The sequence below is a fragment of the Dipteris shenzhenensis genome, chromosome 20 (genome assembly GCF_047967505.1).
Source record: "Dipteris shenzhenensis isolate YYH24624 ecotype China chromosome 20, Dip_SZ_1.0, whole genome shotgun sequence".
NCBI lineage: Eukaryota > Viridiplantae > Streptophyta > Polypodiopsida > Gleicheniales > Dipteridaceae > Dipteris > Dipteris shenzhenensis.
This window is the reverse complement of record NC_141615.1, coordinates 20,545,459-20,572,653: the sequence shown is the minus strand read 5'-3', so window position 1 is coordinate 20,572,653 and position 27,195 is coordinate 20,545,459. Positions and strand designations below refer to the sequence as shown.

The 27,195-nt window shown below is 45.1% G+C and overlaps 1 protein-coding gene across 3 annotated transcripts in view; it reads left to right on the top strand.

The window, feature by feature from the left end:
• The window catches only part of HEMG2 (Flavin containing amine oxidoreductase family), a 141,688-nt gene that overhangs the window by 16,554 nt on the left and 97,939 nt on the right, over positions 1-27,195 (top strand). For all 3 annotated transcript variants that reach the window (XM_087391766.1, XM_087391769.1, XM_087391767.1), the window contains exons 5-10: positions 13,800-13,850; positions 14,122-14,178; positions 20,293-20,357; positions 20,532-20,568; positions 20,795-20,860; positions 21,168-21,208. In XM_087391766.1, the coding sequence (XP_087247892.1) occupies positions 13,800-13,850; positions 14,122-14,178; positions 20,293-20,357; positions 20,532-20,568; positions 20,795-20,860; positions 21,168-21,208 (317 nt within the window). The remainder of the gene's footprint in view (positions 1-13,799; positions 13,851-14,121; positions 14,179-20,292; positions 20,358-20,531; positions 20,569-20,794; positions 20,861-21,167; positions 21,209-27,195) is intronic.

The window sequence follows — 27,195 nt, the reverse complement described above, 5'->3', positions numbered from 1 at the left end:
ACCCCTGGAGGTAATGCTCATGGTCCTATAGCCTCGGAAGGGGGGTTTGATCAGTGCAGTGGGATCTCAGACACGCCCGGTTTGGAGATTCCAGTTTGCCTCCACAAGGTTGGAGAAGTGGTCCCCAGAGGTGTTTGATGCTATTATGGGGGATAAGATTTCACTTATGATGGATGAGTGGATGGGGCCATAGGGACTGGACCTTTGGCACGCCCATGGCGCGGAGGTGAACTTTTAGCTGAGCTTCATGTGCGAGGAGCCGGTGTATGGTTTGGCGATAGGAGTTATCAGATTGCTGTTGGAGGCAAAGGTGGAGTAGGCAACTACTGGCCCCTCAGAAGTGTGCGGAGTTGTTTGGGGTGGAAGTCTTCTTCATGATGAAGTGGGCATAGAAGATCGGTATTGAGCCGGTATCCACCCCTGAGAGCCTTGTTCTGGGTACCCCCGTCCTCATGAGTTGGACCATAGTGAGTTGGAATGTGCACGGGCTCCACGACCGTGTTCGTAGCCAGCCGCAGTACCTGATACTCTGACAGGAGTTGAAGAGGGCAGTGGTAGGGCAGGCAGTGGACATCCTTTCGATTCAGGAGCACATGTTTTCAGCCTAAGACATTAGACGATGTTACCACCTTCTCCCAGGGAGAGGTCCAGAGGAGTGGTCCCTCGCAGTATGACGGAGCAAAGGGGTTTGCATCTCAGTCTCACAGACTTTGGCTCCAGAGGTCTACGATCAAGGCGATCTCAATCCATGATGGGCAATTTGGATTGGAGTTCGGATGGGAGTCCAGGATTGGGAGCCTGAACGTGTATGCCCCAGCGTGCAGACAACACTACCCGGCCTTTTGGAGGAGGCTGTTAGAGTGTCTTCTAGACTCTTGGATTGTTGGAGGTGACTTCAACAACCTGGAGTTTGGGGAAGACAAGCAGGGTGGCGCCTCTTTCTCTGAGATGCTAGCAGCAGAGTGTAGCACCTGGGAGCAGTTCATTTTCATGATCAGTGGCAGAGACCCGTGGAGAGAGCCAGATTTCAGCAGGACAGCTGAGAGCCTCCTCTTCTCCTTTGGACAGAGGAGACACGATGGATTGCTTGAGAGACTAGACCGTTTCTATGTTGGGGACTGGGCACTACACAGAGGCAGCTCTACCGGGATTTTGGCAGGTACCATGATGTCAGACCACTCTCTAGTAGTACTTAACTTGGATCAGCCCTGCCGAGGTCTCTCCCAGAAGGGGGTCTGCATTCCAGAGGACCTCCTGCAAGACGAGGAGATCGAGCAGGCCATGGAAAGGATTTGGGAGCAGTCAAAGATGACACCGTGTAAACTACTCGGTGCTTTCTGTCAATTCAGACAACAGATTTTGTAGAGGCGTCTGAATGAAATGATTGCGAGTTGCCGAACACATATACTTGAACTTAAGAGATTGCAATTAAGCTGGAATTAAGACTTACACAGCTTAAACACAAAGTTACATAATTGGAAATTGCAATATGATTGAGGGGCCAAGACGGCCCCCCCCCCCTTATCCAGGCTCACTTTATTCTTGAAAATGGAGATACAAGACCAAGGTGCAATGCACCTTCCAAACTGATGAACTCAGCAAAAGCCTAGGACCTAGATACAAGACTCAAGAGCATATGTACAAGGTAGACAACAGAAAGGAGGACTCCAAGCTCAGGTTGCAACTCTTGGCTTGCCCAATCCACAAGGAAGAACCCTGCAACAATCACCACTTACATCCAACATTAGAGGCAAGCACTAGTTTCTAGAAAGATAATAGAAACAACATGAAATAGTGCTGTAAATGAGATAAACTTGACAATACAGACTCCCTTCGTGACTTGACCCTTTTGTAGATGAAGTCCTTGATGCCTCTGAAGCTCCCTTGGGTGAGGAGAGTGTGGAAATGGGGCTGAAATGAGAACAGCTCAGAAAAACAGCCTGTAGGCTAGAGAGAGAAAGCCTTTATGGAGTGATAGCTGTAGAGAGAGTATGCCAATGCTGATCCCAAGGGAAGGGATGTAAGAGAGGAGCTGCTGCTATTCCAAAGGTGCAGAGAAAGGCAAATTTGTGCAAGGGGAAGGGGCTGGAACAGTAGAGAGAGAAATTCTGCAGTAGAGAGAGAGAGACTGCAGCAGGAGAGAGAAAGGGGATGTGGCTGCTCCAGGCTAGGAGAAGGAGAGAGGATGCTGCTGCTGTTCCAGAAGAGCTGAGAGGGGGCAGATTTCTGGAGAGGAGGGGCTGGAACTGTAGAGAGAGAGTGTACTGCTGTAGAGAGAGAAAGTGCTGCTGAGGTGAGAGAATGGCTTGGGGAGAAGCTGGCTGCACCCAAGGAGCTGGAGAGGTTCTGCTGCATCAACCAAAAGGAGGGAGAAGAAAAGTGATGAATTTTTTCATGTAGGGAATGAAGGGGAGAGGCCTTCTTTTATAGGCTCAGGGCCCCCCCCCCAGGCCCAGAGTGGAAGGTGGACACTTGTCCCAGATTTTTGGTGGGCTGCAGTCCCAAAGAGGACAGCCCACAACCTACCCCAAATCTATCAGATTTGGGGCCAGACACTTGGCTTGCATGCCCTACCACCTGCCATGCATGTTGCCACATGTGTGGGACAGGTGGACTGACCTGCCAGCTCAGATTCCATGTCGCAGTCTGCCACGTGTCAGCTGCCACGTGTCACTCCCAAAAACCTAAAATTTCAAAGTTGTCAGAATTCAGTTCTGATCGCACCCACGGGTTCCTAACAGCTTGGACTATCTACTGACGTACTCTAAGGTCATAATTGAGCCATACTGAGCTCGTTTGTTTGTCGTCTTATCTTCTCTTGGCATGCTACCAGGCCCAGCTCAGGGAACATTCTCTTGAATGGTTCCTAGGTTAGTATGCAATCTGTGCATTTGATTGGTCCCATGTTTGGGTACTCAGGTAGGGTGTAGTTTCCAGATGTCCCTCTCAAAGAGAGGCCATTACTCTTGTGGGTCACTAATGCCCATAACCCCAAGCAAGGGGGTCCACCCTCAAATGCTAGACCTAGTCCCCATTGACCGTAACTGAACAGTAGGAAAACATTTCATTTCTTAATAAGCATACTATTGAAAAAAAAAAAGAAATATTACCAAGCAAGTGGATACATGTTGTTGAAGCAGGATGACATTCCCTGTCTTTGATTCGGTTGTCCTCAATTGAAATGCTTCCTCATGAGCATCTTGGATTTTAGGACACTCCTGAAATGTAGCTGTGTCCACCCATTGGGCATTGGTGGATGGGAGCCCTCTGAACTTCAAAAGGTACATCTTGCAAGTCGTGCCACGTCCTGTAGTGAAGTTAAGCAGAATAATATGCTCTGGGGTCAACAAGATCTCAGTGTCCTCTACTTCAAGTGCATCGTCCAGTGTGGGCTCTCGAGGTGGTTCCCCAATGAAGGGTTTCACTAAGCTTACGTGGAAGACATCGTGGATCTTCCAACACTCTGAAGTCTCAATCGGAGCGAGACATCATTTATTACCTGCAACACCTGAAAAGGACCATAATATCGAAAGGATAGCTTGAAGTAGATGCACTTTTTGCCCACTCCTATGAAATGTGCGTTCGCAATCCGTAGCGGCCAACTCTTGGGGCATGTGATTTCGGTGGATTCGGACAAAGTGGCAGTGATTATGCAAGCACCTGCTCCAACAACACCTAAGGAGTGCTTGCGCTTTTTGGGTCAAATTCGATGGCATGGCAGACATCTGTGGTTCTTGGCTCATATAGCGATTCCCTTGAATGCACTTGCTCATGTGGAACGGAAGGCATTTGTCTGGACTGCAGAGTGTTACCAAGCTTACCGGCAACTCAAGATCCATCTTTCTAGAGCATTGGTGCTGATGTCTCCGGATTGGGAGAGGAATTTTCATGTATTTGTGGATGCCTCGGATAGAGCTATTGGTAGTGTCTTGATGCAAGAAGATGCGGACAAATGGTATCGTCCAATCTACTACGCAAATTTCTTTCACTACAAATGTCCTCCGTCTTTTATTTGCAGCTGCTCTTTGTTTCTCCTGTGCCTTTTGAATGGCTGCTCGAACCGTGGCATAAGTAGAGTCATAATCCTCCACGAATTGATCATCGGCAAAGATTTTCTCTTTTGTTTGCATGAGTGGAGTTGGTAAAGATCTACCATATACAATTTCGAAAGGAGCTTTTCCAGTGGAGGAATGAATTGTGTTATTATAAGCAAACTCCACAAGAGGAAGGAAATTCTCCCAAAAGGCTTGCTGGTCATGCACATAAAATTTCAGCAAATCCAAGAGTGTACTATTCGTAACTTCAGTTTGGCCATTCGTTTGAGGATGAAAAGCTGAGGAGAAACTTAGAAGAGTTCCAAGGTTCTCAAACAAAGCCTGCCAGAAGTTACTAGTGAACTTTGAGTCTCTATCTGATACTATAGCGATCGGCAAGCACACAGCTGTAGCGTCTCCGGGATTCGTAGGGCATCATGCACATTGACCCGTAGGAGATTTTAGACCTGACAACGTGTTTTTACAGCCAGCTCTTTTAGACGGAGAGGATGACCCCAGCTAGTCTTGTGGCCCGGGATGTAGTTTGGGATCACGTTCTGACAGTGGTCTCGCAGGATTTATGCAGCAGACTGGAGGAGCCTTTCACAGATCAGGAGCTCTGGGAAGTCCTCAAGGCTCTCCCGACCCAGAAGTGTTCGGGTGAGGATGGCTTGACTCTGGCCTTCTTCCAGAACTTTTGGGAGATTATCTCCACCCCTTTTTGTTTAGCTCGCCAGGAGATATTTGACACAAGCTGCCTCTCTTAGTCCTTGAGCAGGGGGTGGATTTGTTTGATCCCGAAAGGGGGAGATAGGTTAGACATCTGACAGTGGAGACTGATCACTTTGCTTGATATTGCATACAAGATTCTCGCCAAGGTCTTGAGCTTGCGGTTACGGCCCCATCTTACTGACATCATTCACGACACACAGACCGGGTTCGTCCATAAGCGCAGCATCTTGGACAACATCTTCACATTCTAGGAGGCAGTGGATTGGTCCAGGGAGGAGTCATAGCCACTGGCCATCCTCTTGGATTTTGAGAAGGCCTAAGACAGGGTGGAGTGGTCCTTCTTGGAGGGTACTATGCGGACATTGGGTTTCTCAGACAGATGGGTTAGAGGAGTTTCAGTACTTTATGCGGGGAGCTCTAGTCAGATGCTTATCAGAGGACACATGGGCGAGGCCTTTCCTCTCTCTCGCTCGGTCCGCCGGGGATGCCCATTCGCTCCCTTCCTCTTCTTGTTTGTGGTAGAGGCTTTGGGCTATTACTTGAGATCATAGGTGGCGGGCCTCACAGGGTTGAGGCTCCCAATCAGACATGAGGCGGAGCTACTTGACTTGGAGTTTGCAAATGATACGGCCTTGTATGTTGAGGACATCATAGTGAGTCTAGAGAGAGTTAGGGGCGCCCTGGCAATCTACCTCGAGGCCTCGATGCACAGATCAACTGGACAAAATCCATAGGTTTCTTCATAGGCTCTAAGGAGACACAGGAGATCCGTGAGTGGGGGAGTGACTTTGGTTGATACCGCGGGGCCAGATAGCGAGATACCTCGGATGCCTCGAGGCCTCGATGCACAGATCAACTGGACAAAATCCATAGGTTTCTTCATAGGCTCTAAGGGGACACAGGAGATCCGTGAGTGGGGGAGTGACTTTGGTTGATACCGCGGGGCCAGATAGCGAGATACCTCGGATGCCAAGTTGGTGTTGACATTACAGTAGAGCGGCAGATCGCCGCGGTCCTTGAGAGTGTTCGGCGCAAGCTTCTCTACTAGAGCTCAGTCAAACTCTCTCTAGCAGGTCGCGCCTTAGTGGCAAACCAGGTCCTTCTTGCCACAGCCTGGTATATCGCCTCTTGCTGGTGCTTCCCCAGAGGATGCATTGGGCAGTCGACGGTTCGTTTGGAACTTCCTTTGGGCAGGTTTGGCTGGCACGAGGAACACTAGAGCCCGGGTAGCTTGGCAGACCTCAGGTATGGGAGGCTTGGGTATCATTGATCCGAAGATGCAGAGTAGAGCCCTCTTGGCAAGTTGGTGGTTCGCGGCCTCACCCCAGGTGCAAAGCTTTGGAAGCTCCTCTTACAGCGAGGGCTTCTAAGGAACAACCCATGCACTGGGGGACAGTGGCAGCCTTCACACAGATGGATCTTCTCAGAGGCCCCCCTTATGGGGAAGGGTTCCCCCTTGATGAGGAGCCTTCACAGGGTCTGGTAGAGACTGGCAGGGGGTCTCATTCGTGTTCCGCCCAGATGCAGAGAGGAGTTTGAGCGTGAGCTCCTTATGTGGCACCCAGAGATTAGAGATCAGGAGGGGCGTATGCTAGGACAGCGGACTCTTATTGGTAGGGCACAGTGGGACAGTGGTCCAGCAGGGTCCTTTGGCTGTTGGAGAAGATTACCCATGGAGGTAGAGGCGAGGAGGCTTGATGCCCTAGCGCATATGTGAGGGACTGGGCAGCTATGTGCGAGATTGACTTAGCCATTCTTGAGTCCTGGTGGGAAGGACTTCGCGTATGGAGAGACAGCAGATGGTTGGGGCAGTTTTCCCGTACTGGTGTTCTCTTGAGGAAGCACACACCCCTGCTTCTTTCGTATAGGACCTGAAGGCCTACTTCAGCCACTCACAGAGAGAGACCCCAAGATGGATGGGAGTCTTGATGGGATTCACTTGTAGATGATCAGAGTGGTGGGACGTTTGGGGAAGGAGTGCCACATTGACCCTCCCAATATCTCAGAGCAGGATGCCCCTAGATGGCGCCTTTGGCTGTGGGAGGGTAGGCCCTTGAGGGAGGTCCAGTGGGATCCGTTAGAGTGGTTCTGGCCTTCCAGGGGCGGCCTAGCCGAGCAAGTGGATGAGGTGCCCTTCTTTTCCTACACCTCACGGATGGGCAGGAGGCTTCAGATGGACTCGTCGAGGTGGACCCCCTCAAGGGAGAGGCATTGGGTGACCTAAAGAGTGCCCCGGGATGTTCGCTTCAGGTTTTGGACGCAGTTGTGGTCCAGTTTGCGACCGAGGAAGATATCATACTTCTTCTGGCTGGCCGCCCACGGAGGCTTGCCCATCGGATCGTGGTTGGAGCAAATGCGAATGGAGGGGCAAGGCCATTGTTGCTCCAATGGTATCCTAGAGACTATTCCGCACTGCCTGTGGAGCTGTCGTAGCGTAGCAAGGATTTGGATGGGAGCCCTCAGTATCATGACACGTATGCAGAGTCTTCAGAGAGATTACACTTAGGGGATGGTGGCCTGTTTGATAGAGGGACGACACACGTTTAAGATTGATGAGATCTCCCCAGCCTATCGGGTACAGGGTCAAAGCATCCAGAGGATAGCACTCCACGAGGTAGTCCCTCCTGACAGCCTAGCTCCTCCTCCTCCTAGGGAGGACAGCGTGGTAGCCAGCATCACAGCATGGAAAATTTGGGTGGCTCGTTGCAGTCTTATGATGGGTGAGCACCCAGTTCCACCCCCGGCTACCCTAGTCGCCATCTGATAGGACATCATATACACACTACGGTCCACTTGGGAGCGTGGGACTCTAGGCTCCAGGGCGACTATCGAGAGGCTTCTCGTTTTTGCAAGGCTTGGCTTGCAGGAGTTTTCTACATCTTCACCCCGCGAGGGATTCACTGGTTGTATAGTCCTTCCACTTGGCTGTTAGCCCCAGTATCAGAGATCCCCTAGGCAGAGCTGGGTTTCTCTGGAACAGGCCGGTTCTTTCTTTCAGCCTTTTTTGGTTTTTCCATACTCAGCACCTTTGGGGCTGCTATCTTGTATGAAAGCTTTCAAGCGTTAATGGAAGGTTCCTTTCTTTGAAAAAAAGAAAAAGAAACGATGACCTTTCGGAGCTGAGCCTTAGTTGAAATCTCTTGTAATGCTAGCCGTGGAGGTAGTGGACGGACAGAAACAGAGACAAGGTGAAGCAAAACTGAGGCGGCTGTGCAAAAACCCTAATCAGGAAGGAGCAACTGAAAGGAGGAGGCAGCTAGAGGTGAATTAGGGTTAGGGGGATGATGACATGGCAGGGCAGCTATGGCAGGGTTAACCTGCTCTAATACCATGTTAGAAACATGGTGTGTGAGAGAGAGAGCTAGGGAATGAAGAAATGGGAAGACAAATGTAGAAGCCATGAAGGCTTTCATTCATTCATCATCACTAAATGAGACAAGTGAAGTACAAGCCTTATAGGCTACACACTCAGACACTTGCACCAAGTGCATATGGGATAAGTCCCATAGTGACATGTGGCGGGTGGTGACTGTAGCTACAACAGGGTGAGTGGGCGGCGTGGGGGGGGAGGACAGGCGAGAGGGAGGTCGATTTGCAGGTGTAATGGCCGCTAGGTGACAGGAACTCCATTGCCGCTTTGCTACATAGGTGATTGTGGTCGTTGGACTCCTATCCGAGAAGGTGGGGGAGGTGTGACAGGGGGAGTAGTAGACACTGGAGCCATGGGGATCTGCATCTTGCTGTTGGGCCGCTGAATGTGTATCTTGGGCCCCTATCCCCTAAGTATCCTTTGGAATTTTAAAGAAAGTCTCGTCCTCCGATGTCCGAGGGCACTCCTTGACTACTCTCCTTGAGCCTGGGTAGCGGGCTCACGCTCTAATTGTGATGTCTCCTTGGCTTTGGCTTGTCTTCTGTGACTCTTCTCATCTTGTTTTCTTTGTTTTTTCTTTTTCTTACCGACTTTGGTCCACTTCCCTTCGGATGGCTCCCAAGGGGTCTGGGACTCCTACTGTCTATGGGTGTGCTGAGGCCTCTCCGCCTGTGGCTTCTCTGGTGTCTCAGCTAAATCTGTAGAGGAGCCCTTCTCTGGCCTCTAGGACAGTCGGTGCAACCTGTCCCATCTGCCGATACCTAAGGCTGAAGGATCTCCTAGAAGATCCTTCAGCTTTGTAGGCCATCCTCTGGTGGTTCTAGTGATGCCCTATAGGCCATGGTATGTGCCTTGTAGGCATAAATAAAGACACTTATAGTGTTAGTGTCTTTTAGGCCACATAGGACACTTAGTCCTATGTGACACCTAGGACACTTAGTCCTAGGTGTAGGTTCTTGTACCTTGTACTCTTTAGTTTTGGATAATAAAAGTGTGACGTGATGGGAGTTCTGCGGCTCTTTCGTACCTGCGCTCTCTCCTAGAAGATCCTTCAGTGGTATTAGAGCTAGCGTTTTGACTCGTCTCCTGCTCCTAAGCCTACTTGCTTCTCCATTCGTACAGTCCGTACGACTGTACGGACGCCAGTACACACAGTCTGCACACAGTACGCCTGTTGTACAAACTGCTTCGCACTAAGTTTCGTACTGCATTTCGTACTTGCGCCGTCGTACAGACGTACACTCTGCTCTGTATAGTTGTAACTGTGTCACCGTACAGCCACGTGTGAAGATCTGCCGTACAAAGTTAAAAGACTACATGTGATTTCGTACATCAGGCTTCCGTACAGCAGAAGTAGTGCGTCGTACATCTTTCGTACAGTCGTACAGAAGGTCTCGTACCTGCTCCATACAGCTTCCGTACAGTCGTACACGTTGCTTCGTATTGTGTTTTCGTACAGTCATGTGTGTTCCGTACAATCACGTACTTGCTGTGTGCGTACAGCTCGTACCTTACAGGACATTCTCAAAATTTGGGCCTTTTGGGAGCTTTTGCTGTCATTACCTTCCTTCCACTGTTTGAAGTATTATCAAGCTATTTCAACAGTTTGAAAAGCCTCCCTCTTGAGGTCTATACATTGGGATAGTTGCACTTTTGGAGTCACCTTGTGGACAACAAGTCCTAATTGTGCATTTTCAAGCCTTGAGGCTATACATTTGGGTCAATATTGCAGGACATTGAGTCACTTTTGCAGGACATTGAGTCAAATCTTCATACATTGGGTCACATTTGCAAAAATTTCAGTAAAATTTGGGGCTTTTCTGCATTTGCCCTCTTTGTGGCCTGTTTGCCCTCATTAAAATTTAAAATTTGGGGCTTTTGCCAGATTTGTTGTTTTTGCAGTGAACATTGCCTGCCACAGTCACATTTGGGTCAGATCTGCATTTGCCCTTTGATTTGGGTTATAAATTTGTAGATTTTTGCTGTCATTTTTTTTTTGGACAGCCAGCTTTTTGCAGTGATAGCCTTGAGGTTTTTGGGTTTTTAGGTCTTTTTCAGGGTATCATACTTGCTATGGCTAGGAACAATCAAGATTTATTTGGAGTTCTTCGTGAAGATGATAAGTTGGATGGCACCAACTATCCGATGTGGTCTTATCTCATGAAACATATTCTTGTTGCAAAGCATTTGTGGAATATTGTTTCTAGGGCTGATCTGAGGCCATACAATGCTACAGTGGTTGCCTCTACTGCTCGTCCTTCTGCAGGGGGTACTCGTCCTGATGCCTCTTCCTCTAGCACTCCTGTTGCTGCTCTTCCAACTCAAGAACAGTCAAGATGGGATGCAAGAGATGCAAATGCACATTCATGCATTGCTTTATCATGCAAGAGAATCATTATTCCACACATCCGGTCTAGTAGGACAGCAAAGGATGCTTGGGATAAATTGGCTTCTCTCTATCAGATTCGCAATGAAGCTCGTGTTGCATATTTGAGAAGGCAATTACAGGAAGTCAGTATGAATGAAGGTGAGTCTATGGATGCATACCTGACAAAGGTCAAGGACCTCATGGAACAGCTTGCCAACATTGATGAGGTGGTGCCAAATTCACAGCTTGTTAGTACCACATTGAATGGACTGCCAAATACATATCAAGGGTGTGCTACAACCCTTCAATTAGTGGCCATGGGTAATCCAGACCGCTATTCTTTTGATCAGCTAGTTACTTTGCTTTTTCAAGAAGAGCAAAGTAGAGCTAATAGACAAGCCATTATTCATGATCATGCATTTGCTTCACAGCAGACAGGAAGAGGCAAGGCTTCCAAGCCTATGGGCAAGCCAAAATCTGCGTATAGCAGCTGCAATTCGTCCCAGGCATCTAAAAATACAGCAGATAAGGCAAAGAAGAAAAGATGCAACTATTGTTGCAAGCCTGGACATGACATTTCAGAATGCAAGAAGCGCATTGCTTCGGAGAAAAAGAAAGCAGGATGACATTTAATGCCTCTCATGCTATTGAATCCCATGAGCCAGAAGATGCTTCACATGCACATGCTCTTCAGGATGATTGGGCATGGGCTGTCCATTGCTCATTTGATCCCTCCAAAACAGATGCATTCTTTACTGCTAATGATGCTCAGTCCTGGTACTTTGATAGTGGTGCTTCCAGGCATGTCACATCTTGCAGACAGTTGTTTCATTCTTTAGCTGATGCACCTCGAGGGGGGACTGTTACATGTGCTAATAATGCTTCATATGCTGTAAAAGGAGTTGGAGATGTGCAGCTCACATCCATTTCAAGCCATCCTGTCACTCTGACAAATGTTCTTTTTGTGCCTGGCATTGAAGTCAACTTGATTTCAATTTCAGCAATTGCTACTTCAGGTTTCAGAGTGATTTTTGATGGCTACAGATGTCGAGTTTATGATCTTCGTGATGACAATGCCATAGTTCTCACTGGCACTTTGCAAAAAGGGCTTTATCACCTTGATCATCATTCAGCTGCACTTTCTATTGAAGCATTGGCTATTTCAGATTCACAGCTTGCTGAAACTCATCTTTGGCATGAGAGAATGGGCCATCTCAATTATAGAGCTCTTGCAAAGCTACATTCACAGCAAATGGCAAATGATGTACCTCAGACTCACACTGTTTCCAAACATGTGTGTGAGGGTTGTCTTTTGGGTAAGATGCATCGATTTCCTTTTCAAAAGAATTGTCCAAAACTTTCACAAAGGAAATTGCAGCTAGTACACAGTGATGTCTGTGGCCCAATGAGGACAAATGCCATTGGGGGGTATAAGTATTTCATGACTCTCATTGATGATTTCACAAGATATTGCTGGGTATATCCTTTAAAAGCCAAATGTGAAGTTTTCTTATGCTTTCAAAGATGGCTGAATATGGTTGAGAATGAATCAGGATGCAAGCTTGTCACCCTCAACACAGATAGGGGGGGAGAGTATATGTCAAAGGAGTTTGATGCATTTTTGTCTTCATGGGGCATTATTCACTCATGCACTACTCCTTACACTCCTTAACAGAATCCTGTTTCTGGAAGGAAAAACAGGTCCACAATGGAGATGGCCAGATGCATGCTTAAGGCCAAGTCTTTGCCCAATAAATTTTGGCTTGATGTAGTAATGTGTGCCAACTATGTGCTGAATAGATCACCTACACGGGCATTGAAAACTGTTACACCTTATGAAGCATGGAAAGGTAGGAAGCCTTCACTTTCACACATGAGAGTTTTTGGGTCTCTTGCATATGTTCATGTACCATCTCAGCTGAGACATAAGCTTGATGACAAGGCAATCAAATGCATATTTATTGGTTACAGCCAGGAGAGCAGAGGGTATCGGTTATATCAACCAAATACTGGGAGTGAAAACCTGCATTATCGTTGGACTTTTACATCGTGATTTTAGGCATGTTCTTAGACTTTTCTAGAAAAGCTTGACCAATACCTTTTGGTTATATTTTATCTCCCCAAATATTCTTGATGTCTGACTTTTGTCTCCACCGCTTGTGCAACGATTGTTTTTTGAGTGCACCCCCTTCAAGTTATTGTATACGATTGCCACCACTGGCTGTGTGTCTTGAAGTTAGGTCTTTCAGGTAAGGTTGGAGGCCCAGAGGTTCCTATAGGTTTGGTAGTGGTCTGCCCATGGTTTCGGTTATTGAGGAATTTGCTCTATTTTATTAGGGTTTGTATCTTGAGGTCACTGTCTTCAGGTATGGGGTCAGGCTTTGAGTGTCAAATGGGCTCTATAATGGGTTATTCTCTAAGAGCTGTTGCGGGATGTAGAGAGGGTCTTTGAGGTATGGATGCAGGCCCTGACTGTGGCTTGGTAGCAGAGTACTCTTGGAAAGCTGGTTGCAGGATGTAGAGAATGTCTTAGGGTGCAGGCCCCAAGTGTCCTGCGGGCTTGATTTGATAGTGGAGTACTCTTTGAGAGCTGGTTGCACAGTACTCTCTGAGAGCTTGTTGAGGAATGTAGAGGGCCTTCGGCCAGTATGGAATTTATGTGGCCATGGGCATCCTTTACTCTGATAATTCAGGCTGTTGCATGCGGTTGTTTTTTGAAAATTGTACATGAGCGTTGCTCTCTATTCACATTGTTTCCAGGGTTATTCCCAGTGCCCCTCTTTCTTGTGCCAAGAGATCAATATTGTCCTGGGAATTAATAGAGAATGAAAGCAAACGCTTTGCTTCAAATAAGTCTGTCCACGTTGGAATGTAATTTTCTGGAAAGGATGTTGGAGCATTGTTGTGAGTCTTATGCCATAGTATCTAGAGCCAAGTTAAAGCAATCTTGTGTTGAACTGCTTTTCATCCACTGAATATAATGTTGATATCGGTACATAGGGAAAATCAGGTCAACCCATTTGTGTTTAGACCTGATTTTCGCTTTGTAACATGCAATTTCTTTAGGATTTGACTGGTTGGATTGATCATGTCAAAGCTAAGCAGAGTGTGGTGGACTTATGAAAAGGCTTACGTCTTGTTTAGGTCCATGTGAAGCTCTTTAGCCTAGCACAAGGGGTTTGATGATGATATGTGGACTATGTATACTTATTGTTATCCTTCACTTGATGTCAAGTTTTTCAGCATGGTTCTTTGAGAAACCTCACTTGCACATCTTTTCCAATCTGTTTTGCAGCCAGTAAATGCAAGCAGGAGATACATAGTGAGAGATGGAAAGCCTGAGTTGGTAAGTTTTCCTTGTTTGTATACGTAGTTCTCTGACATTATGGGACTTCTTTGCTTTTCTGCTCTGCTCAGGAATGTTTCAATTTTCATTCGAATAGCCTTTTATAACTTCTCAAAACTTTAATCCAGAATGCTATGAAAAGTTGAATCCAGAATTCTGTTACATGTCATAAAATTTCATCTTTCATCTGTCAAGGTGCAATTACCATGCAATGTTCTGCTTATAGGCAGAATGTGGTTGACTGACTCATTTTTCTTGGTTTCTCTTTCAGCTTCCATCAAATCCCCTGGCTTTCTTTGGAAGTAAACTCCTTTCAGCGCAGGCTAAGGTACTCTCAATTGTACTCAGCTTCCCTTTAACCCACAAAAGCATGTTAAACACTTTGCTGTTAATAGAGCTGCATTTTGTGTGCTTCATTGTTGATGCCATTAACAATTGTTCAAAAGTATGATGCTGAGTTCTGTCTTCTCCCACCTTTGAGTTCTAATTTGGGAAATTGGAATTTGGTATGATTTCTTGTAGTGAAGACAATTGTATAAGCATTATCTGGTGGCACTATTGTTTTAAATTAGTTTTGAAAGCAATTTGTGCCAATTTGGGGCATCAACATGTCTAAATTTGCAGGAGCACTCTCCTGTTTCTATATTGCATGCATGTACTCATAAATGACTGTGTGGGTATGCAACTCTGAGACTACGAGAGATTACCTCTCCAAATTGATCATAAATAAGCTTGAAAGCAAATGAACACACGTGCAAGAGAGTGATATTATAAGGTAGACCACCAGCAAGCTATTTGCTGTTGTGCCACCGCCTTCAATATCCTTGAAGAGACATCTGACTACAAGAGCACATGCAGTTTAAAAATTTGCAAGGTGGTCACATCCAATTTGGTACTTCTCTTAGCCCCTCCCCTCTCAGTCCCTCCTCCTCCCCTCTCAGCCACTCCTCCTACCCTCTACCTCCCATGCCCTGCCTTCCTCCCTCCTTGTGGGCTGCTGCTCCATAGCAGCCTGCTGCTCCCTCGCCTGCGGACTCCTGCCCCTCCCCCGTGGTCCCTCCTGCCCTACCTGGCAGGCTCTGCCCCCTGCGACAGCACCCCCCCCCCAGCGGGTCTTCTCCCTCAGAGCCGGCCGCACCTCCCTCAGCCCCGGCTGCTCCTCCCGGCAGCCCCTCCCCTCTTCCTGCTTCTGCCTCCGAGCCAGCCCCTCCCCTCGTCTTCTTGCCCTCCTCCTCCCTTCCTTCTCCCTATGTCTACCCTCCTCCCTCCTTGTCCTTTCTCCTCCAAAAAAGAAAAGAAAAGAAAATCCTCTCTCCTTTAGTCTTCCCGCAAAGCAGGGACTTGGCGGATGGAGTTTCCTAGTGTTTGAATCAGCCTTCCATCCTTGATTGACGAATGGAATCCCATTGAGCCAACCGCTCCCACCAGCTGCAAGAGCCGTCGCCTTTTCAAAAGATGAGTTGCAGCAGCTCATAAAAGAGGCAGAGCTCGAGAGCTCTACAAGGCTCTTTGCACGCATCTATGGATCTCACCCTTCCAGGTTATAGGCCAGAGATTGGATGCTTGTGGAATAACCTTGACTTAAAGATGCTCGCTTGTTGGGAAGAGGTTATTTCCAGGTGGTCTTTGATGATCCAAAGGTTGTGAGCACCTTGCTTAGAATCGGTTTTTCGCAGCTGGGCTACAGAAAGGCTTTTTTGGCTCCCTTCATACTGGGCTTTGACCTTGTAGAAGTGGATAGGCTTGGCACCTCCCTCTAATTGGCTAGATGGCACTACAGATACTGTGGCCAGGGTTGTTGCTTGGGAGACTTTGATCCTTGCCACACAGAAGGAGGTCTCATATCATAGACCCGGATTTGCAATGGAGGGCATTAGTTTGCAAGTTTGTCGTGAGGGGACTTTTGCTTGGGTAGGAACCTTGGAAGGATTTCTTTATTCTAAGCATACATGCATGTAGTCCTTCAGGCGGAGACTCGATGGGTAGCATCAACTGGATTTTTACTTCAGCACCCTCAAATCTCCTTCAGGCTTGGAGTAGCTTCAGAAATACTCTTAGAAGAATTCCCTGTTTCCTTGGAAGGATTCGAAGGGAGATTTATCTATTCTTCAAAAATGTTATATGCATGTTTATGAATATATACAAAGTACAATTGAAATGATTAAATTTTTTATGATAAGATAAGATTACTTTGAATCTATTAACCCTAACATGGCCTTCAAACGTCAACCATGCAATTGAAAGTGCACACACACACGCACACACATGCACACACGCACACACACACACATACACAGACGCACACACATGCACACACACACACACACATGGAATTTCTCATACCTCTTAGTGTCTAATGGAATGTTGATTCTTTCATATCTCTCACTTCTCTACTAATAACTTTGTGAAATAGTCATAATTTCTTGAAATTCAATGTGACCATGCATAAAACAAGGAAATCATGGATATGAAACTTTTAATGTGGAAAATTAGATGGTTTGATCAAATTTGCTATTGGTATAAACTATAAATTTAATTCTTTCTAATAGACATGCATGCTAATGGGAATCTATGTGAATTTGCACATATGCACACATGTAGAACATGTACAAGACTGTGTACATGTGTGCATACCCCTGATCACACGATGGACATGAACATGTGCATGCATAAGTGCATGATCGATGTCCACATATGGACGCATTTATTCATCTTTCCTATGTATATCTATGTATATGGACCTATATATTCATAAATAAACAAGAGAATAAATATATAGGATTTTCATATTAAAGTACATTTGTAGATGGCAAGCTATTACGTACACATCTTCATGTTGACATAGAGAGAGAGAGAGAGAGAGAGAGAGAGAGAGAAAGAATAATGTGGTAGCTGAGACCCCTACTAAAATAAAGGTCCGTGTAATAGCACAATAATGAAAACCTTCTAACCCTTATTAACTTAGCATTAGAGCATTTGAACTCAAGAGGTCCTCATAAGGATTTCATTAGAGATTAAATGAATTTCTTAATTTCTAGGGACAAATGTGGTAGTAAATTGAAGATTTCATGTGCCATCAAGGATGGCAAGCCTTTTTGCTCAAGTTTTGTATTTTGGTGGCATTTTGGATGTGTAGGGTTTGTCTAGGTTATCTAGTATAGGTCATGTGGAATGACAACATACTTGATCAGCATGGTAGACCACTGGGCCAGTCACATTATATGCAGTGGTCGAGATGGGAGAGAGGCCCTGCCTCCTCTGTAGAGCTTTCGGGAAGCTTGTGGAGGATTGTAAATTGCAAGTTGTAAGTCACCTCAAAGGAAGTGCAAGAAGGAATCAACAAATTGATGCAGCCATTCTAGTGGATTGGATTGAGACCAATAATATGCCTATTTCATGTTCCACTTGAATGGGAGCCTTCTCAGGATTGGGCATTCCGCTTTAGGTTATTGCTTTGTTACGAGAGGATGCCTTGGTTTTTGATGTCAGGCTATCTAGACTTCTGATGATGTTCTTTGGGGATAGCTTTCTAGCCTATCAGGGGGTCATTGGTTTTGTAGAGCGTGGCAAGGATTCTCAGTGGTTCTAGACCCTGACCCAATTCTCTTGGCCTTAGGTTCATGGAGATTGTGGTTCTATGGTGGGGCCCCAATAAAGTATCTGCAGTGGGATCCAAGAGAGTGGGAATGGATTGACAAAGGGCATCGAGAGAAGAGCCTCCCCTTCTTTCGTTACATGATAAGAAATGCCAAGCGGTTTCATATCAGTTGCAGAGGTTAGAGACCTTCCAGAGCTCCTCATTGGGAGAATTTTCAGATTTCTGTTGATTTGTAGAGAGTTTTCTAGAGGAGACTTTGGAAGTCCCACTTGAATAGAAAGATCACTCTATTGTTTTGGCTTTCTATTCATGGTGGGATTGCAGTTAATTGGTGGAGATCCAGGTTTGGGGCGGACTCTACATGTCCTCGTTGCCACTTTGCAATGGAATCAGCCAACATTGCCTATGGAAGTGTAGACAGGTGAGGATCATTTGATAGGGGATTGCTAGGATTTTCAGCACTCCTCCAGGCACCCTTTCTTCATGACCTGGGGTTCAGTTCCTTGGCTTTCCCTTTCAGGCCCGCATGTATTTTATGAGAGGCATGACTCTTCTTCGGCTCTCTTGATTCGACGACATTTAGTGGACTCATGCCCTCTGGATGATGTACCAGCCCTATCTTTAGAGCGGTACCTGCTTGGGTAGATTTCTGCTGAGAGATTTTGGCGAGTATTTCAGATAGATTCTATACATACATTGATGGCCACTTGGATGATCATGCAGAGATCCTCCAGAGCGGCCTCTGCTAGCAAATGATGTATTCCTTAGGGAATGGTAATTTCTCTTCGGTAAACTGAACTTCATCATCGCTTTGCTCCCCCTCCAATGCTTTTCTCTTGATGCGTGAGTTGTTCTACTTGCTTGGAAATTTCATAATCTAATCCTTCCTCGTATGATTGAAATCCTTCATGTGAGCGATTTGGACTTTGAAACTGAGACTTCATTTATTCATAACTCTTGCCAGTTCTCTTGTTGCCTTTGTATAACTTCTATCATATAAATAATACCTTTTTTGTTTTGTTTTGCACCTCCTTTGTTCTGCCTTCATTCTTGGTATATGGCACTTTGCCTTGATGAATCTTCCCTCAAGAGGTGCCCAAACTCTCTTGTGATGATGAATCTGGAAAGATGTGGAACTTTGGCCAGCAATAAGTGGCTGCCAGCCATGAACACTTACCCTGCGGTGATGGACATGCATTCTTGGAGGTCTATCAAAGGCTTTGCTCTACTGTTTGTCTATAGTGTCATCACTGCATCTGCTTTTATCTCTAACACTGGTTTAAGGACATGGATTTTGTTGTTGCTGCTGCCAGTAATATCTTTGATCTAATGGAGTGAGCAAGCTCTTATACATGAGTAATCTATATACCTATACTTGTTTAATTTCCATATTGTTGAAGCATTTTTAGTATTTGTCTTCCAGTATGTTACAATGTTTGCAAAAGGGGGAGAGAGTTCTTTCTTGAGACATTGCCATACGAACAATTCCACCTTCCTTGGAGTACTAGGCGTGGTCATCGAGGTCATGTAAAGCTCTAATAGGACCTCTCCATCTTGCTGTCTTCCTTTAAAACTCTTGTAGTGTGATGTGCTCTGGTAGCTTGTTGATCAGCGTCACAGCAATGGAGAAAGGTAGGGCTCTCAAGAACCAATACTAGTCAACTCTTTGGCAATCATGTGCTTGAATATTCCAACTTAAAAGTTCGCAGAAATGCATCCTTCAAGTCCTTCCATGTTTGACAATGATCCTTGGAAAATTGACTATAGTAGACGTTTGTTGCATCCTTCCAAGACTGTACAAAAAGGCATGCTCGTTCTCCACCTTTGCCTTACAGGCCATAAGGAACTTCCTCACATGTGCCTTTGATCGTCATGTAATCTACCCCTGAAACTTGCATCTTTACATGCGTTATTATGTAGCCGAAGAGGTTTTCCTTTCTCTCTCAAACAAAGGGTGGATACGTAGCTACCTCCAACACCATTTTGCATTGAAATGGGTATTAGTGCTGGTACAAAAGCCATAGCAGTGCTCGTGGCAGACAGGCGAGAATTATTTGGAGGGGGATAGCTAGGATCCTCAGTACTTTTGTCCATTCCCTTCTTTGTGACCTGGGGCTTCGTTGCATGGCTCTCTCTTTTAGGGGTTCTTTTATGAGAGACATGACTCCTCATGGGCTTAATCATTTCGACGCCACTTAGTGGAGTTATGCTCTTTGGGTGATGCTCCCGCTTCACCCTTTAGAGCAGTGCATGTCTTTGTGGACACTTCTTTTGGGAGATGCTGGCGAGCATTGCAGGGTGGCATATCTAGAGAGCCAGATGTACAGAGTCATTGGACGGATCCCAGGTCCGCCCCTATCACACATTGGCCAGTATATGGACTGACATTATAAATACACTAATAGCCATCTAGGCCAGATTTAGGGGTCTTCTCGCACAACCTATGCAAAGAGAGCTGCATTCTTTAGAGAATAGAGCGGTTCATCCTTCTTCTCTAAGTCTACCAAAAGGTTGAGAGGGCATTTTCAGCCTCAACCTTGGTTGTTTTCCACCTCTTTATGAGGAGTTTTTCTCTTGCATTGCATGATGTATTTCTGCTTTGAGCTTGCTCTCGCGTGTTTTATTCATACTTAGTGGAAGTCTCTTTTCTGAAAAAAAAAAGGTGTGCTTATGCGTACATGAGGAGCCTTTGAGATGAACAAGGAGGATTTCATTGGAGTGGAAGTCTATGATTGATTCATATCATCCCTTTTGATTATTGGAAACCAAGAAGCCATTAAAAACCACAATTTGTTAATGGAAGGTTGGCTTATCATATATGCTCTTTGTTGTCTGTTTGTGCAGCTCAATATTCTGTGTGAACCTTTTCTTTGGAAGCGCAGACAATCTGACTCGCCAAAAGATGAAAGGTCTGATGGGCTGGTTGAAAGCCTCTGCTATTGCTAAGGATACAAAAAACTAATGTTGCTAACACAGTGTCATGTAAACTGAATTTGCTGCAGCTCATTCTCACAAGTTTTCTTTTGCAATAAGGGAGCAAGTTTATGGAGATCTTAATTGACATTGGATTCTTAACTGTGCAGTGTGGGCAAATTTTTAGAGAGACATGTTGGTGGGGAGGTAACTATCAGAGTTTGATGTTATCATTCTCTGCTCATCGCTGCTTCAGTAATATTTTCCAATAGAAAGCTTATATTGTTTTCCTTTGTTTGAGATCTCTTTTTCCTTCTTGATTTCTGGACTTTTTCATTGTGGACTCTCTTGTTTGGAAAGGGCAGTAAATATGGTAGTTAGTAAGTTTACGCACCAAGTCATGTCGTCATGGATCTGCTTCAATGGTGAGCAGGTGGTTGATTACATTGTCGACCCTTTTATAGCTGGAACCTCTGGGTCAGACCCCACTTCTTTGTCAGTAAGTTGTTTCTGAAGCTTTCTCAATTCTGTTGTCCCAGCAAGTGCACAGACACTTTTGTACATCCAATTCAGACTTTTTTACCATTGACTCCTGGTTATGTGGACATCCCATTCACAACTTCTTTGCCATGGAGTCTTTTTCATGTGGATGGCTAAGTCCTCTTCACATGCACATTACTTTCATTTTAATCGGAGGCAATAAAAGTCTATGAATGCATCTTTCAATAAAAAATTCAATTTGAAATGACACTATGCATTCCTTGATTTATTGCCTCTTTACTTTTGAAATTTGATGTTTTCAACAGATGCAGCATGCTTTTCCAGATATATGGAGTCTGGAAGAAAGGTGAGAATATCTTACAGATTTTTGGTAAAGGCAAAAATTGCAGATTCTCGTGCCATATTACATTCTCAGGTTGAAATTTTGGTTAGCGATGGCTAAAAAGTCAGTTTGTTTCAATTTAGAACTCCAGAAAAGTGTCCTTCTCACGGGACCAAGGCCTCACGTTCCCATTGGGGCCATTCACCGTGTCTTACTAAGGGGCCTTACACACTTTGCCTCACGTGTTCCACTCAAGTTGGCACCATTACATGATGTGAGGGTTGAGTTCTTGGGGTCGGTCAAGGACATGTTGTTGCCCTTGCCAATGAATTAGGTTAGTGCCCCCCCGACCGGCGCTCTACCAGTAAGGCCCCTTTCCTCCAAAAAACTCAAGGGACCCCAATGTCCATTTTTCTTTAGCTTTATCCCCAAGGGTTTCTTATTTCATAAATTGTAACACACACACACACTTTTTTTTTTTAAAGTGAAAACTTTGAGTGCTTTATATTACAAGATAGCTATCCCAGAAAAAATTGGGAAGCTGAAATATTACTTACACACTTTTTTTTTGGTTTTTTGTGTGGAATCTTTGAATTATTATATTACAAAAAAGCTATCCCAAAAAAGGGAAGCTGAAATACATCAAGAGAAAATCTCATTGTAGGATGAATATACATCATGAGTAATAGAATCAGATTGCAAGCAATCGAAAAGTGATTGCTGCAAAGAGTATCTAAAGAAAGAGAGAGTTGAGAAAATGGGATCACCAAAGACCCTATGATTGCGATCCTTCCATAGAGTCTAGAGTGCCCAGTATCGAACCCAAACAAAAAACAAATCAAACTCCTGTCTGGGAGGATGCACACCAAAGAGCTAGAAGAACATTCCAAAGGCAGTCCGAGGAAACCGAGCTCTCAAACTCTGCCAAAGAAAGTCCAGAAAATGACAAGAGTGAACAATGCCAGAATATGACAGGTACAGTCTCCCGTGGAGCTAGACATCTGTGACAAATAGATAAAGCAATATGTCGATGTGCTAATAGCTGTCCATGAGGAAGAACACCCATCAAAGTTCTCCACAAGAAAACTTGTTGTCGGAGAGGAATTTTGGAATGCCAAATCTGTCTTAGTCTCTTCTGCCACCATTGTGCAGAACGATCAAGATGCCAAAGATGATTGGCCCGGTGAGAGACATATGGTGGAGGAAGCAATATTTTATAAGCGAAGAGATAGGAATGTGCGAGAACTTCAGAGGATAGCATGAAGAGTGTGCTGAAGAAATTGTCCAGTCCTCAAGACGATCCTGTAAACACAACGGAGGAATCGGTTGAAGAGGCTGAAGCATAGAAGTAATAGTATGCCATAGAGGACGATGATGCATCCCAAGTCCAAATTTTGCAGCAGCTAAAGGAAAAGAGAGAGGAGATTCATCTTCCCGAATAACATCAGCAACTGAATGAATGCCCTTCAATCTCAGAAAATAAGATCGATGAGGCTCCTGCAAAGCCAAGGGGAGGGCAAAGACTCTGGACCAATGAATGCTTTCAGCTCTGAGAGAATCGCCCTTCAAGGATTCCCTGCCATGCCATTCCAAATGAGACAGTATATGCTTCCAATCCATCAAGAGATGGGAAATCAAAGGACAGCCACGAATCTTTCTTGTCACAGAACCAAAAAGAAAGTCCCAATGTGTAAGCTGCCAATGCCCAAAAGCTGGAGTTTCAAGCTGTAAAAGCAAATGGCGAATCATGGCAGCCCAAGGTTGAGAATCTTGTAAAAACTGCAGCATTAGTTTCCCTTTATGAGCAAGAATATGCAAATGAATATTTAAGATATTTAAACCCCCATGCATCTTTGGAGAACAAAGATGCTGCACTGAAAGCATATTACTTACACACACACACACTTTTTTTTTGTGAGAAGAAATCTTTTATTGCTGTAAAATAATTACATTCATAGTTACTCTGAAAATGGAGTAACTATTACTCGACTAAAGATCTCAGTATAAGCTGTATACACATTCTGATTAATCAAACTAGTCTGAACACAATCATAGAATGATTGCTGCAGAGATCGTTTGAAAAAAATTAAGGATGAAAAAAGTGGATCACCAAAGACTCTATGATTTCTGTCCATCCATAAAGTCCATAGTGCCCAGTAGCGTACCCATACAAAAAATAAGTCAAAACCGTGTCTCGCTGGATGAAAACCAAACAACCAGAAAAGCCTGCCAAATGTAACAGTAGGAAATCTCGCTCGAAGCCTCTGTCGGATGAGAGCGATGAAGTCACATGTATGTGGACATAACCAAAAGATGTGCAGCACAGATTCAGTAGGGTGTAAGCATCTGTGACAAACAGCCGGAGCAATATGTCTGTGTGCAAGTAGCCGACCAGATGGAAAAATGCCAAGTAGGACTCGCCAAAGGAAAAGCTGTTGTCGAACAGGGACTTTGTAATGCCAAAGGAGACGCAGCCTTTTCCCCCACCACTTTAGTGGGCGATCATATGCCAAACAGTATTTGCTCTTTCAGAAATCCAAGGCGGAAATAGTAGCACTTTATACAGTGATGGCACTGTGATATGTGAGAGCTTCAAGGGACGGGCTGAAGAGGAGGAAGAGCGTAAAATCCAATCCTCAAGCCTATTCTGAAGTTCCAAGCGAGGTACCGGCAAAAACGGTTGAAGCATTGTTGAAATCCTATGCCATAAAGGACGATAATGAGCTCCCAAAATGTATTTGCTGGCAGCCATAGAAAAAGATAAAAGTGTGCCATCATCCTGAAGTACATCCGCCATAGATGTAATGCCTTTAAAGGAGAGAAAATAAGAACGTCTTGGTTCTTGAATGGCCAAAGAAGGGTGGAATACTTTAGACCAATAAAGATTCTCAGACCTCAAAGAGTTTCCTAACAAAGAATCTCGACCATGCCATTCCAAATGGGATAAGATATGTTTCCAATCGAGAAGCAGTCGAGAAACAAAAGGGCAGCCTCTGATCTTGCCTTGGATAGAGCCAAATATGAAATCCCACTGACTAGGCTGAGGCAGAGCTGAATCCTTTATGTCAGCTATCATGGAAATTTTCTAGTGTGCAAAAAATGGCAAGAAAAGTCTCAGATTACTCTCTATGCATCGTCTCTGTTCTCCAAAGATGCACGGGGGCCTGAACATTCTCAATATTCAAATGCATTTACTTGCTCACAGAGGAAAAATGATCTTGCAGTTTATGCAAGGAGATCAGCCTTGGGCTCTCATGATCCACTCTCTTTTATTACATATTCATACTTCTGCCTTTGGGCATTGGCTCTTGCAAACAAACAATATCTGGCTGCATTTTATGTACATAATTCCAGAAAAGCCTCCACTTTGAGACATTGCAGAGGCTCTGTACATTGTATGTAAAGCACTTAAGTGTTTGATGCATGAAAGAGATATATACAGGAAAGTATAAGTATGAAACAAGATATCAGAGAGGCAAAGCCTCTGCCTGCATGGGTTGCAGGCTTTCATGATCCATAAAAGATATGGCATTCTCCCCTTCTTCAGAATCACATATGGGGATACCCTTCTTCAAAACCCCCACCCAATTTTGAAGGACAGGAGCTGAAGTAGAAGAGAGAATGGACTACTTCTCAGCAGTTGCTGTAATTGGTTATACACTACTTGTGGCAATAATCAGGACACGGTCTACCCTCTACTTTCCTCTACGGTCTACCCTCTACCCTCTACTCTACCCTACCACACTCCATTGTAGCTGTAAAATTTGCTCTGTACTCAGCTTCATAGCTAGAAGTAGCAACTGTACTCTGCTTCTTGCTGAACCAAGAAACACATGAAGTACCAAGCATAAAATAGTTACCACTATGTGATACACGAGTGTCAAAACAACCAGCCCAATCACTATCAGTGAATCCATGCATGACAAGTGAAGTATCAGCCCCATAAAGAAGGCCTAAATGCTGAGTGCCTTTAAGATATTTGTAAACACGCTTCATGGCATTGCAATGGTGCATAGATGGGCTGTGCATATATCTGCTCAACTGTGAGACAGCATACTAGAGGTCAGGTCTCATATGGCATAGGTAAATCAAACAACCAACTGCCTACTGATAGAGAGTGACATCACATGTACCGCTGCCACCCTCATAAGAGAAGTGAAAACCAGTCTCTAATGGTGTGGATACTGGCTTGCAATCCTCAAATTGAAAACGCTGCAAAAGATGTCCAATGTACTTGGATTGTGACATCAAAATGCCTCCCTCACTGCTAGCAAATTGGATGCCCAGATAGTAGTGCAGAAGACCAAGATCAGACATAGCAAATGTCTGCTGCAAATCAATTTTAAAATCTGCAATTTGCTGAGCATGTGTCCCAGTCACAAGCATGTCGTAAAGGACTAAAATCAGCAAATTTGTCCCACGCTTGCAGATGTAAAGGGTAGTCTCTATAGAGCTGTTCTGAAAGCCAAGTGTGAGCAAATGAGTATGAATTCTCGAATACCAAGCCCGAGATGCCTGCTTCAATCCATAAAGGGCCTTTTTCAGGCGGCATACCTTGCTTTCAAAACCTTCAACCTCAAAGCCAGGAGGTTGGGAAACATAGACCTCTTCCTGCAAATGCCCTTGAAGGAAAGCTGTCGTAATATCAAGTTGATGTATCTGCCAATGAAAGTGGGCAGCAAAGGCAATAACAATGCGAATGGTAGTAATCCTGGAAGTGGGAGCAAAAGTCTCCTCAAAGTCAATGCCATGCTGCTAAGCATAGCCCTTAGCAACAAGACGGGATTTGTAACGGTCCACTGAACCATCAGCTTTCCGTTTGATTTTGTAAACCCACTTAGTTCCAATGGCATTCTTGCCATGAGGCAAATCACACAACTCCCAAGTGTTATTATGATGGATAGAATCCAATTCAGCTTGCATGGCCTTCATCCAACAATCATTCTGAAAGGCATCTTGATGACATAAGGGCTCTTCATTGCATGCTGTAGCAACCAAAGCATAAGCAATAATCCGGACAGCTACTCTTGTACGGGTTGGTATAGGAGTATCTTGTTTGCTGTCTTTTAATGTGTCAAGGAGCCAACGGGGTACCTTTTTGGGCTCCTGAATTTCTGCTCTTTCTTGGTCAAGAGCCTTGTGCAAATGATCCTAATCGATAAAAGGCATATCATGCTGAATTTCGGGCTGCACATGTGGCTGCAAATGATCAATAGATGGAGGAGGTACAACTTTAGATGGAACATCATCCCGAGGATCGGATGGAAACAAAGGCATCAAGCTATCAAATATGTTAGGGGCATCAACAACGGGCTGCTTTTGACAGTCCAGCAAAGGCATGGTGGAAGATTCATCAAACCCAACGTCCCAACTGACAAAACACTTGCCCGTGCGGGGCTGATATAGCTTATAGCCCTTGTTCTCTGAACTATACCCAAGAAAAATGCACTTGATAGCTTTATCATCCAACTTAGTGCGTTTCTGTGAAGGCACATGAGCATAAGCTAAGCATCCAAAAGTCCTCATGTGGGAAATGCGAGGCTTACGACCCGTCCAAGCCTCATAAGGTGTGATAGTCTGCAATGCCTTTGTAGGACATCTATTCAAGATGTAATTTGCACACATGACCGCATCCAATTACAACTTATTAGGCAAATGTTTGCCTTTCAACATGCATCTGGCCATTTCCATCACTGATCTATTCTTCCGCTCAGCCACGGGATTTAGTTGAGGAGTATAAGGCACCATGCATCGATGATTGATGCCATGAGAAGCCAAAAAAATAGCGAACTTCTTCGATATGTATTTACCCCCCTGTCTGTATGAAGGTGAGGAATGTGCAGCCCACTCTCATTCTCAGCCAAGGCAATAAGGTGCCTGAAGCATGAAGAAACTTCAGATTTGGATTTCAAAGCGAAAATTCAAGTGTACCTGGTGAAATCATCAATAAAAGTGACAAAATAGTAGAATCTCCCAAGAGCTTTCCGGAGCTTGATTAGAACCCAATCAAT